This window comes from Lethenteron reissneri, chromosome 26 (genome assembly GCF_015708825.2).
Source record: "Lethenteron reissneri isolate LAM-NWPU_2019-01 chromosome 26, ASM1570882v1, whole genome shotgun sequence".
NCBI classification, from domain to species: Eukaryota; Metazoa; Chordata; class Hyperoartia; order Petromyzontiformes; family Petromyzontidae; genus Lethenteron; species Lethenteron reissneri.
Window position 1 is genome coordinate 8,651,919 of NC_083804.1, and position 14,338 is coordinate 8,666,256.

General features: G+C 50.3%; 1 protein-coding gene across 3 annotated transcripts in view; it reads left to right on the forward strand.

Annotated features, from left to right (window-relative positions):
- The first annotated feature begins 4,804 nt into the window (after positions 1 to 4,804).
- The window catches only part of BAX (BCL2 associated X, apoptosis regulator), a 42,931-nt gene continuing 33,397 nt past the window's right edge, over positions 4,805 to 14,338 (forward strand). Inside the window, exons 1-3 of one of the 3 annotated variants that reach the window (XM_061560031.1) lie at positions 4,805 to 4,929; positions 5,968 to 6,172; positions 9,453 to 9,501. In XM_061560031.1, the coding sequence (XP_061416015.1) occupies positions 6,061 to 6,172; positions 9,453 to 9,501 (161 nt within the window). In that variant the 5' untranslated portion in view covers positions 4,805 to 4,929; positions 5,968 to 6,060. Of the gene's footprint in view, positions 4,930 to 5,866; positions 6,173 to 9,452; positions 9,527 to 14,338 lie in introns of those variants that run through there. The other 2 variants (XM_061560030.1, XM_061560032.1) reach the window with 2 other exon arrangements.

A 14,338-nucleotide genomic window follows, 5' to 3' on the forward strand; every position in this document is an offset into this window, starting at 1 on the left:
CGTGCCAACGTTGACCCAACCTCGTGCCAACGTTGACCCAACCTCATGCCAACGTTGACCCAACCGCGTGTCAATGTTGACCCAACAGCGTACCAGCGTTGATCCAACCTCGTGCCAACGTTGACCCAACCTCATGCCAACGTTGACCCAACCGCGTGCCAGCGTTGACCCAACAGCGTACCAGCGTTGATCCAACCTCGTGCCAACGTTGACCCAACAGCGTGCCAACATTGACCCATCGCGTGCCAGCGTTGACCCAACAGGGTGCCAACGTTGACCCAACCGCGTGCCAGCATTGACCCAACAGCATGCCAACGTTGACCCAACCTGATGCCAGCGTTGACCCAACAGCGTGCCAACGTTGACCCAACCTCATGCCAGCGTTGACCCAACAGCGTGCCAACGTTGACCCAACCTGATGCCAACGTTGACCCAACAGCGTGCCAACGTTGACCCAACCTCATGCCAGCGTTGACCCAACAGCGTGCCAACGTTGACGCAACCTCATGCCAACGTTGACCCAACAGCGTGCCAACGTTGACCCAACCGCGTGCCAACGTTGACCCAACCTCGTGCCAACATTGACCCAACAGGGTGCCATCGTTGACCCAACCTCATGCCAACATTGACCCAACAGCGTGCCAACGTTGACCCAACCTCATGCCAACGTTGACCCAACAGCGTGCCAACGTTGACCCAACCGCGTGCCAACGTTGACCCAACCTCGTGCCAACATTGACCCAACAGGGTGCCAGCGTTGACCCAACCTCATGCCAACATTGACCCAACAGCGTGCCAACGTTGACCCAACCTCGTGCCAACATTGACCCAACAGCGTGCCAGCATTGACCCAACAGGGTGCCAACGTTAACCCAACCTCATGCCAGCATTGACCCAACCTCGTGCCAGCATTGACCCAACCTCATGCCAGCGTTGACCCAACAGGGTGCCAACGTTAACCCAACCTCATGCCAGCGTTGACCCAACCTCGTGCCAACGTTGACCCAACCTCGTGCCAACGTTGACCCAACCTCATGCCAACGTTGACCCAACCGCGTGTCAATGTTGACCCAACCGCGTGCCAGCGTTGACCCAACAGCGTACCAGCGTTGATCCAACCTCGTGCCAACGTTGACCCAACAGCGTGCCAACGTTGACCCACCGTGTGCCAGCGTTGACCCAACAGGGTGCCAACGTTGAGCCAACCGCGTGCCAGCATTGACCCAACAGCGTACCAGCGTTGATCTAACCTCATGCCAACGTTGACCCAACCGCGTGTCAATGTTGACCCAACCGCGTGCCAGCGTTGACTCAACAGCGTACCAGCGTTGATCCAACCTCGTGCCAACGTTGACCCAACAGCGTGCCAACGTTGACCCACCACGTGCCAGCGTTGACCCAACAGGGTGCCAACGTTGACCCAACCGCGTGCCAACGTTGACCCAACCGCGTGCCAGCGTTGACCCAACCGCGTGTCAATGTTGACCCAACCGCGTGCCAGCGTTGACCCAACAGCGTGCCAACGTTGACCCACCACGTGCCAGCGTTGACCCAAAAGGGTGCCAACGTTGACCCACCGCGTGCCAGCGTTGACCCAACAGGGTGCCAACGTTGACCCAACCGCGTGCCAGCATTGACCCAACAGCGTGCCAGCATTGACCCAACAGCGTGCCAACGTTGACCCAACCTCATGCCAACGTTGACCCAACAGCGTGCCAACGTTGACCCAACCTCATGCCAGCGTTGACCCAACAGCGTGCCAACGTTGACCCAACCTCATGCCAACGTTGACCCAACAGCGTGCCAACGTTGACCCAACCTCGTGCCAACATTGACCCAACAGCGTGCCAGCGTTGACCCAACCTCATGCCAGCGTTGACCCAACAGCGTGCCAACATTGACCCAACAGCATGTCAGCATTGACCCAACAGCGTGCCAACGTTGACCCAACCGCGTGCCAACGTTGACCCAACCGCGTGCCAGCGTTGACCCAACAGCGTGCCAGCGTTGACCCAACCTCGTGCCAACGTTGACCCAACGGTGCCAGCGTTGACCCAACCCCGTGCCAGCAATGACCCACCCGCGTGCCAGCGTTGACCCAACCGCGTGCCAGCGTTCACCCAATCGCGTGCCAGCGTTGACCCAACCTCATGCCAACGTTGACCCAACCTCATGCCAACGTTGACCCAACAGGGTGCCAACGTTGACCCAACAGCGTGCCAACGTTGACCCAACCGCGTGCCAACGTTGACCCAACCTCGTGCCAACATTGACCCAACAGGGTGCCAGCGTTGACCCAACCTCATGCCAACATTGACCCAACAGCGTGCCAACGTTGACCCAACCTCATGCCAACGTTGACCCAACAGCGTGCCAACGTTGACCCAACCGCGTGCCAACGTTGACCCATCCTCGTGCCAACATTGACCCAACAGGGTGCCAGCGTTGACCCAACCTCATGCCAACATTGACCCAACAGCGTGCCAACGTTGACCCAACCTCGTGCCAACATTGACCCAACAGCGTGCCAGCATTGACCCAACAGGGTGCCAACGTTAACCCAACCTCATGCCAGCATTGACCCAACCTCGTGCCAGCATTGACCCAACCTCATGCCAGCGTTGACCCAACAGGGTGCCAACGTTAACCCAACCTCATGCCAGCGTTGACCCAACCTCGTGCCAACGTTGACCCAACCTCGTGCCAACGTTGACCCAACCTCATGCCAACGTTGACCCAACCGCGTGTCAATGTTGACCCAACCGCGTGCCAGCGTTGACCCAACAGCGTACCAGCGTTGATCCAACCTCGTGCCAACGTTGACCCAACAGCGTGCCAACGTTGACCCACCGCGTGCCAGCGTTGACCCAACAGGGTGCCAACGTTGAGCCAACCGCGTGCCAGCATTGACCCAACAGCGTACCAGCGTTGATCTAACCTCATGCCAACGTTGACCCAACCGCGTGTCAATGTTGACCCAACCGCGTGCCAGCGTTGACTCAACAGCGTACCAGCGTTGATCCAACCTCGTGCCAACGTTGACCCAACAGCGTGCCAACGTTGACCCACCACGTGCCAGCGTTGACCCAACAGGGTGCCAACGTTGACCCAACCGCGTGCCAACGTTGACCCAACCGCGTGCCAGCGTTGACCCAACCGCCTGTCAATGTTGACCCAACCGCGTGCCAGCGTTGACCCAACAGCGTACCAGCGTTGATCCAACCTCGTGCCAACGTTGACCCAACAGCGTGCCAACGTTGACCCACCACGTGCCAGCGTTGACCCAAAAGGGTGCCAACGTTGACCCACCGCGTGCCAGCGTTGACCCAACAGGGTGCCAACGTTGACCCAACCGCGTGCCAGCATTGACCCAACAGCGTGCCAACGTTGACCCAACCTCATGCCAACGTTGACCCAACAGCGTGCCAACGTTGACCCAACCTCATGCCAGCGTTGACCCAACAGCGTGCCAACGTTGACCCAACCTCATGCCAACATTGACCCAACAGCGTGCCAACGTTGACCCAACCTCGTGCCAACATTGACCCAACAGCGTGCCAGCGTTGACCTAACCTCATGCCAGCGTTGACCCAACAGCGTGCCAACATTGACCCAACAGCATGTCAGCATTGACCCAACAGCGTGCCAACGTTGACCCAACCGCGTGCCAACGTTGACCCAACCGCGTGCCAGCGTTGACCCAACAGCGTGCAAGCGTTGACCCAACCTCGTGCCAACGTTGACCCAACGGTGCCAGCGTTGACCCAACCCCGTGCCAGCAATGACCCACCCGCGTGCCAGCGTTGACCCAACCGCGTGCCAGCGTTGACCCAATCGCGTGCCAGCGTTGACCCAACCTCATGCCAACGTTGACCCAACCTCATGCCAACGTTGACCCAACAGGGTGCCAACGTTGACCCAACAGCGTGCCAACGTTGACCCACCCGCGTGCCAGCGTTGATCCAACCGCGTGCCAGCGTTGACCCAACCGCGTGCCAGCGTTGACCCAACCGCGTGCCAACGTTGACCCAACCGCGTGCCAGCGTTGACCCAACAGCGTGCCAGCGTTGACCCAACCTCGTGCCAACGTTGACCCAACGGTGCCAGCGTTGACCCAACCCCGTGCCAGCAATGACCCACCCGCGTGCCAGCGTTGACCCAACCGCGTGCCAGCGTTGACCCAATCGCGTGCCAGCGTTGACCCAACCTCATGCCAACGTTGACCCAACCTCATGCCAACGTTGACCCAACAGGGTGCCAACGTTGACCCAACAGCGTGCCAACGTTGACCCACCCGCGTGCCAGCGTTGACCCAACCTCATGCCAACGTTTACCCAACCGCGTGCCAACGTTGACCCAACAGCGTGCCAACGTTGACCCAACCTCGTGCCAACGTTGACCCAACCTCGTGCCAACGTTGACCCAACCTCGTGCCAACGTTGACCCAACAGGGTGCCAGCGTTGACCCAACCTCATGCCAACGTTGACCCAACCTCGTGCCAACGTTGACCCAACAGCGTGCCAGCGTTGACCCAACCTCATGCCAGCGTTGACCCAACCTCATGCCAGCGTTGACCCAACCTCGTGCCAACATTGACCCAACCGTGTGCCAGCGTTGACCCAACCTCATGCCAGCGTTGACCCAACCTCGTGACAACGTTGACCTAACCTCGTGCCAACGTTGACCCAACAGGATGCCAGCGTTGGGCGAACGTCACGTTGACTGGGTTCATTGGGAGTTGGACTTGAAGCAGTCGGCATTTTGTGAGGCATGTCCAGGCATGCCCGCCAGGGCACTGTCTGCAATTGGGACGCACTTTGGACGGCGATTAGGGCACGCTTCTCTCGGGAGAAAGAGTTTTGATTTCATCGCGGTGATATTATCGGGATATAACCACTTTGGAGATCTGTGAGAAGTCTTCGTGAGGCGTACGTATGCATACCTGTCGACCCATACGTTTTATCCGCATTCTTGTAGAGGGAAATTGAGTGTTCAGGTCAACACGGTGTACAGCCGTCGTCAATACGGGTAATATTTGTTTTGTATATTTTGTTTGTGTTTCTCCCTTGTGGTGGGACTGTGTGGGATGAACATTGAGATTTATAAGGGCACGGGGTGAGCAATAAGGTCTGCATTGGTCTGTACTAAGGTAGGGCACTGATAAGGGGTTGACATGTATGACGTGTGTATGTGTTTTAGTCATTATCTTAAGCATTACGGTACGAGAAACGCCCATACACTGTTATCATCAGCCATGATCAATCCGCTGCTGGACGACGGCTAAAGTGTTGTACTTAAGAACACAAACATATTGAGGGTGTGTTGCAACTGGGAACCGGTTATGGCTATATTTTTGTCATTTGTCGCTGCTTGGTTCCACACTCCAGACCGCATTATTGTCGCCGTTATTGTTGTTAACATTAACCCCCAACGTAATTAGGCCACACTACCTGCTTTACGCACCCCTCTGATATCTGCGAAACAATTTCGCTTTCCAAAAATTGCCACTACGATGCCACGCTATGACGTCACGTCAAGACTCTCTCCCCCTCTCCCTCGCCATTCGCCACTAAGTGACGGTAACGTCACCACGTCGCCTGTGCCAGGCTAGGTGCACTTCGAGTCCAACACCATCGCCCCCCCCCCCCTTATTTTACTTCTCTAGCAGCGACACGACGTCGTGACCGGTGAACTCCATCGCGCTAAGTGACGTCATGTCACCGTTATTAAGACGATGCCCCGCCCCCCCCGCTGACCTCCCGGTGACGTCACGCGGAGTTGGCCCCGCCCTGTACACCCCCGCTGACCTCCCGGTGACGTCACGCGGAGTTGGCCCCGCCCTGTACACCCCCCACCCCCCCGGAAGTAGCTCGCGCGCGCGCGCGTGTGCGTGTGCGCGGCTCCGTAGTGCTTCGTGCTCAAGAACAACAACAACAACTTCTAAACTCCCTCAACTTGTTCCGTAGTCGCCGTCGTCGTCTTTCATCGTCGTAGTCGCCCTTGTCGCCGTCGTCGCCGGTGCAGTGAGGGGAGGCGAGAGGTTCTAAGACCGGCGCGCCATGTCCGAGGGAGCGTCGGGGGACGCGGCGCGGGTGACCGCCGAGGCCGGCGGCGGGTGCCGGGCGCTGGCGGCAGGCGGGGAGGACGCAGCCGGGAGAGCGGCGAGGAGAGGTGAGACGGCGGTCTGCAGAGACGTACAACACACACACACGGCTGTTTGGCTATCCACTGCTGGATTATGGTCTTCCACTCACTCACCCACTCACACACTCACTCACCCGCTCATTCACCCGCTCACTCACCCACTCACCCACTCACTCACCCATCCACTCACTCACTCACCCATCCACTCACTCACCCACTCATCCACTCACTCACCCACTCACTCACCCGCCCCCTCACTCACCCGCCCACACCCACTAACTCACTCACCCACCCACTCACTCACCCATCCACTCACTCATCCACTCACCCACTCATCCACTCATCCACTCACCCACTCATCCACTCACCCACTCATCCACTCATCCACTCACTCACCCACTCACCCGCCCACTCACTCACCCGCCCACCCACTAACTCACTCACCCACCCACTCACTCACCCATCCACTCACTCATCCACTCATCCACTCACCCACTCATCCACTCATCCACTCACCCACTCACCCACTCATCCACTCATCCACTCACCCACTCACCCAGGGATGGTGTTTGGAGCAAAGGTACCGTGGATTGTTGCTGCGCTGTCATGCGCTAAAAACGTAGCCTATAGCGCCTGGCTATGCACGGTGATCGGCCAGGCTTTGCTTCTTCCAAGGTGAGGCGCTTTGCAGGTGATGAGATGATCATTGACAAGACAGGGTACCAACTGAGACTGGGGGGGCTCGTCTGGCGCCGTGGTAGGAGTGGGGGGGGGTTGAAGTGTTTAGGTGAGAGTTCGTAAACACAGACGCGCATCGCTTTGTGTCAATCCACTGCTGGATGGAGGCCTCCCGCGGTGGTGAGATGTTAACTACATCGCCTGGCATACAGGAGGTCGTGGGTTCGATCCCGACCTCCCTGTGACACCGGTTGTAAATTTGTAGTTTGCGTGTCTGTCTTTCTTTCCCCGTGATCGCGTGTATTCTTCTCCGGATCCTCCGGTTTTCTATCCACATTTAGAAACGTACGTTTATCGTATTTGTCCGCTATGCATTTCCACACGATGAACCATTTCGTTGAGCTATTATTATTATTATCTGTGGCCAGGTCGCTTCTTCTAAAAAAAACAGCGACACAGCTCAAGTTGGCCTTTTACCTGTTAAACAAAAAACATTCCCAACTTATTCCGACCCTGCCATCATCATCTCTCTCCTTCGGTGGACAGCATCGCGGGCTCGTTCCCGTTCCTTGGCGTGCCGCGCTGCCGTGAACTGAAACCACCCGCCATCGATCATCATTCTAGCGACGTGCCCCCTGCCCGATCGCACTTTCGGTTCTTAGAGTAAAAAAAAAATCATGTCTTTAACTCGCGTATGTTGTGTAATCCACGTGTTCCTCTTCCTATCTCTCTGTGTAATTCCCCGCATGCATGTATCTCTGAAAACGAATTTCTGTAGAACTGCTTTTTGTATTTGGTTTGTGGTGCTTCTCCTGCACCTCTGATTAGCACGAAATAAGTTCAACATACATATCAATCGAGGATTCTTAGCATAATTATAGTGTATGTACTTTGACATCCGAACTATTAATCTCATACTATAGTGGTCATGAACAAATATACTCAACACACATGTCAACAAATACAAAATCAGCGACGTTTCGGGCAATGACCCTTCTTCATAGCACGTGTTGTATTTTGGAAACGCATGTAAGCCAGAATCAGATTTAAGAAATTATGCCTCTACCTACACCCAAGACTCTACCCATACTGACCTGCAGATGACAGCCTTTATAGCGCTTATCAGGAGATGGTACTTCGATTTATGACTCATGTGTCTGCCCAACTTTAACCAGACGAGTTTGCTCGTCACTGAACTTCCAGCTGGGCGACTCGGCATTAGAGCGAGATTCTCGTAACCAGGGGAGGGTTTGCCAGTTAAAATCCTGGTTAGGGGTTGACGCAGCCCATCATCCCTCCTAGATGGATGAAATAGGATCGAGTGTGGGTAAGCAATCATCAATATGTGTCTGATGATTGCACAAGCCTCCCACCATAAGAATGTGGAATTTCCACCACTGGCTCAGAACGTTGAACAGGAGAGGAAATTCATATTGATACTCATTTCAAAATAAATCACTTCTTGAGTTTTGATCACTGAAAAAATGTATCGGTCATTAACTAGCTGCCTTTGAGAATACACACGAAAGAATGTGTGTATTCATATTCGTTTTTATATTTGTATGATTATAAATGATGGCATATTTGGTAAACGTAGACATGCATTGAATGCACGTTTATATGTAAAGGGGAAAAAGCATGCAGGGCAGTTGTATATACTCCTATATGCTAAAAGACATTGACGACACACATGCACTACATACTATATGTTGTGTACATCCAGCAGTGGATTGGTCATGACTGATGAAGATGAACATACATTATTTTGCTGCAGTAAACTTGTACAAACAATAGCTGGTTGATTAAAATAACACATGTTTTAATGTTACCTAGAGGAAACGAAAATCTTGACGTTTTGTCCCACTGGCTTTTTTCAGGAAATACACCTAAATATTGTATGTATATTGAACTTATTTTGCAACGTACATAGCCAACTGTGCTAATCGGAGGTGCGGGTGAAGGACCACAAACTAAACACAAAAAGCAGCTCTCAAGAAATGAGTGTTCAATCGAGATGATGATTTAAAAGTGCATCGCTCCTAGTGGATTCCTAATATTGGAATGAAGAGCGTTCCAGATGGCCGCAGAAGCGTATCTGAAAGCGCGAGATGCAGTGACCATCTTTGTTCGATGATAATTGTAAATTTACAGGTTAAATAAAAAACTTTGTGAGTTTTCTGTGATTACTGTGAGGAATGGCAGATTGAGATATATTAGCAAACTGGCCTGCCTACGGGCTGGGAGGTTGCCACCAGATAACAACAGCCAGTTAGTGGGTTTGTGAACCCAATTTTTGCTAAACCTTGGAATGGTATCCCCTCTGGCTTGTGAGTTTCCTCCAGGCATTCCAGTTTCCTCCCACACGAATAGAACAAATGCAAAACTCTCTTAAAAATTAGTCTTGAGGCTCAGCGAGGTTCTTCTGAGTAAATACATTTATATTATTCTTACGATTTACAGACCCTTAAGCTGTCTGCCTGCCTTTGAGCCTCAGATGTTTACACCTAATTATAAACGTTCCCAATGTGCCTCAGTCTAGCTAATGAAGCCTGGGGCATGATTGCAGAAGCCTAGGGAACCTAAGTGTGTCTAAGGCATATACGTTCCTGTGTTTGTGTCACCCTCGCAGGCTCCGTGAGCGACCACATCAACGTTCAGGCCGGGCAGCTCCTCCGCAGGTATGGACTTGGGAACCTGTGTGAAGTACGTATGTAACGGTTGATCAAGCTACTTGCTGCCACCTCGCAGCACAGTGTTGTCCTTCCCCCACACTTCCGATTAGCACGGTTGGCTACGTACGGTGCAAAAGAAGTTCAACATACATACAGTGGGTTTCAGAGTCTCACAGACTTGCAGCGCGTGAACCACCTAGCCTTGCCTGTAAATCATAGGCGTGCAGTACCACCACACCCATGGCATGTAGCTGGAGATGCAGCATGTCAAATTTGGCCCATTGTTTGAACAGATGCTGCTGGGTACAACAACAATATATTTTTGGTTGTTGGATCACAAAGATGTTGTCAAACTCAATTTCCGTAGGGTGTCAACATGGCTTTGCCAGAAGACTGCACAGCAAATGTGGACTCCATATGTTCCACCTTTATGGGATAGAGTGTGGCCCCCTTTCACGTGGGGATTTTATCCTGATGTTCCGGTTTCCTCCCACATGTAAACACTCAATAATTGGCTAATAGTACCTTAATGTATAGAGGACCACAGAGCTTGGAGGGGGGAAATTGGCAATAACTCACCGCCTGGCTGCCTTTCCCGCTTGTCCGTTGTTCTTCTCACCTCTAAGTTCTTCTATTTATTTGAGACTGTGCGTCGCATTACAATTTGAAATTATTCTTCGATTTTTATTATATTTTATTATATTTTTCATGCACTCACAACATCTCAATTGTCTCAGAGCACAGGATATTGTTGGTACGGAAGACCCATAGGCTGATGGACTCAACATTTTATTTAATTAAGCGTGTAGACAGAAGGAAGTTATTTGATAGAATTACTACCTCCAGTGCTTGACAGCAGCACAAAATGTGCTTTTGTTTGGTATTTGTCTTAGTTTGGTTTTAACAGTGGAGTGGCATTCAAAGTAGGGAACACGGCTATTGTCGGTGGAGATGGAACGATTAAGTCAGCTCGTTTGTGTGAAGCTATGTGGATAGTTGCAAGGAAAGATGATGAAAGATGCTGGCGGTTTGGGGAAGTATTTTCAGCAGTAGATAGATCATGATTATGATCATGATGGTGAAGATTTAGAATCACATTACATCAGTGTGGTTGAAACATTACCCGGTCATACATGGATGGGCAATTTGAATTGATAGTGGTGTAAGTAGTTGATTGTGTACTCGCATGCGCAACAAATACAATAAAAAGTTAAATCGCCAAGTACAGGTGCAATAACTGTTAAATATGTACAAAATATTGGATAAGCTTGCATTGAAATATTTATCATTCGCTTGGTGTAAGTAGCCTGAAGGGTCTTGACTTTTCCTGTGGCGCGCGGTATTGCTGACCAGGGGAAGCTTTTAGCGAACAATTCTGTCCCTATCGAAGATGGGGGGGAAATACCCTCCCTTTATACTTGTGACGTCAAGTGTGAAGTCGCTTTGTCGTAAACATATTTATTGTGGATGTGGTGCAAGACATGTGTAGAAACCTCGTAACCTCCCCTAAGGCTGTTAATTCCTTGAAATTCACCCACCAAGCAGTAAAATATGGTGAGACAAAACATCAGCATGTACGGAGATGAAAAACCATTGAGTAAAAAGGCATCACATTTAAAGTATTAGGGAACGACCCTGCAATTGCTTGTTCACGTCAATGCTGTTGGAAGGCCATCTAAGAGAGAGAGCTCCCTCTAGAGGACACTACGCATATTGTCTGCCACACTGGCGTAATCATCTTGGTAGATGAGGGACTACCCAAAGTTTATCCCGAGGGAATTTAGAAACTTGTCCATTCTTTCAAATATTGCACTGAGGGATTGAACCGGTGATCTCTGGGTTCATAGAAAACCCCCCAGAAAAAAACCAAAGCATACTCGGGGATGAGACTCATCAGTCGGTGAAGACCATGAATTTAGCCGTGTGTGTACACACACAACTGGCACGGAACGTTGAGGGTTGGCACTCGCTGGGTGGATTATTGGAAAGATTAGGTCCCCAAGCATGTAGCTGCTTGTGTCTGTTAATTGTTGTTGACATTCCTTGGCAGCATGAATCTGCCAGTGGCCATCTGGGCATGCCGGACCACTACATACAAATGTTGGGAGCTGAGTGTTAAGTGGTGATGATGCAGACTCGTTTATTACTAGCAGTGAGATCGTTATTCTGCATTGTAAGGCTGTGGTTGACCACAGGTCTGCGGCTTCATTCGGATATGCCAACAATCATCGCCACCTTTATCACTGACTGTGCTTTATGACAGAAAAATGCAAATAGTTGCAGGCTGACATTTCAATAAATTATCCTTTGAACAGTACTTAAATAAAGGGTGAACTTTATGCTTGGACTCCACTGCCAACACAAAAATGTACGGGTGGAGTGGTGGCATGGTGGTGAGCGCATTGCGCTATGAACTCGGCGAACTGGGTTTGATCCCTGGCCTCAGAGCTGAGTTGCCCATGCGTGACTATATTATGGTGAACAAGAGTTGCGCAGATTTAGGGTAACCCTGTCGCCGTGAAAGCATTAATCAAACAGCAGGAGACTCACGACAGTCAAGACAGCCTGTCATTTGGGACGTTACCAGGGTCTGGCACGTGGAGCCACTCCTGGCCACGGCTAACATCGGTGGTGAGGCCTGGGCCCCCTTCAACCCGCACTGACCAGCGTGAAGTATGCTCAAACATCCCCAGTGACTGACCTGGCATGAGAAGGCCTTCACGTCGTAGTGGAATAACAAAGGGCTATAAATAATATTGTATAGGTTAATGCCACCTATGGATGTTATAGGTTTATACCATTGAACATTCTATAGTCACACAACTACAGATAAAAAAAAAAAAAAATTTGTAAATCGAACCGAGACCTTGAAACTTGACAATTTGTTGAAACAATGCAATATGAATATTCCAATCGAAATCCAGGAATGCACTTAAATAAAATAATTCAGCAATCAAGGTCGGCAATAATAGGAACCCTGCATTCATATCCCTGACTTCAGCCATCCGTGGTTAAACCGGGTGCTCAAGTGTCGTGAGTTGAAGGTCTCAGCCTGGTCACTAATGATTGAGAAATTTTATTTTATTTTTCCTTTAATTGCGCGTGAATGATTTAATCAAGCCATCCGCTCGTTCACCAGGGATTGTACCAAAGAGCCAATCATTTACATGTTTGTTTTTTCACTGAATGTTGATTGGTCAAGCCAAGTCAGTTTATTTTTGGTAAACATGTGGCACCTTTCTGGCATAAATCTGCCACCCAAAGGGCCATCTTATCCTTAAACGTAAAAATAAATAAAAATACGCAATTTTTCCAGTTTAAACATAATTAAAAGCAAGTTGTGATCTGGATTTGAAGCTTTCGTGACTGCAGGAATCCATAATCTTTGGTTCTTTTGGTAAAGTCACGTAGGTAGAAAAATAATAGATCACGACGTTTCGATCGCAACACAAGCAATCGTCATCAGGTGGCTGCCACTTTGTAATCATTCTTGACTGTTGTACATCGTCCCCTCTCGCCATCACGTGTCGTGCGAAAGCCCCCTTTTCTTCAGAGTTTTGACGATGTTATTAACCTACGTATGGTTTCAATCCATGTGTTCTTCTTTCTGTCAATGTTAAGCATGTACGATTCATGGAAGTTATATACCATAGTTTAATTTAGCCCAAATGACAAATGAGGCTGAACAAACGAAAAACAATATGAACATGTCAACAAATATGTAGGTTTAATCAAATTGTGATGCAGTGGGGGTGAATCGCTCCAAGTCCAATGCCGAGCTTACTGTAGGGGATGTGATGATTCCTCCCCTGGTGAAACGATAAATTGTCGTGATTCAAACCAAGCACACACTCTCTATAACCTTCGTGTGAACGCAGCATTCATTAGCGGATTCTGGCGTGACCTGAACCTGTTACGTACAACATTGCCATCTTTGTCAGCCATGATCTGTCCACAGGTCTCCCCAAGCCATTGCCATCCCTCCTGCTACTGCACAATCAGTTCGTATTACCTGCCTTGAAAAAAATAACACCGACAGAAAATGCATCAAAAAGTTGAACATTGTGCAAGAAAAGTGAGGGGAGAGGTGCATGCTGGGAATAATCAGAATCTTTATCCTTAAGCTTCTTTTTCACAGATGCCCAGTAGGGGCGGGTGAGAAACTTACAACAATACGAAGCGACACAGAGGCACAACATGTACGAATATAATAAAATCGCCACTTGCACGTATCGTGTACCTAAGATGCGATATTGCACGATGTGTCATTATACCGTGACCTTACTGTATACGTTATATTCCAGCCGTAGTGGACAGCTTATCTGTATTTAATGGGTGGCTAGGTTTGCACATGCGTTGCGGTGATTGATGCCCAGGTGTGTGAACTTTGAATGCCTTTCAGAGCCTGTGTTTGCACAAGTGTGTCAGTTGCCCGCCTGGTCTGACTCATAGGCAAGACTGCACTCTAACCAAAACAACATCACGAATTATTTCATAATTTTTTGCTATTTCCTTTTACGCGCAGCATAACCTTCGGATTGTGCACCGCCGATGTGACTCGGATGGTTGAAACCGTTTCAGAGTTTGCTTCCTTAAATAAGTGGTGCTGGTAAAATGAAGGGTAATCCATTTACAGATACCCTACGCGATTGTTCAACACACAAATGTATTGCATGAGACGAGGGTTATTAGTAATCGGTGGGGTGTCCGTAAATTGATCACTCGGGGCTTTTGGTTCCAAAAGCCCCATAAGCCGATAGAACACGACACATTGTATTTCATTGTTACTTTTAGGTATTTTGTCATGATCTGAAAACACTCTTTTAGTAATTAATCCTTTATA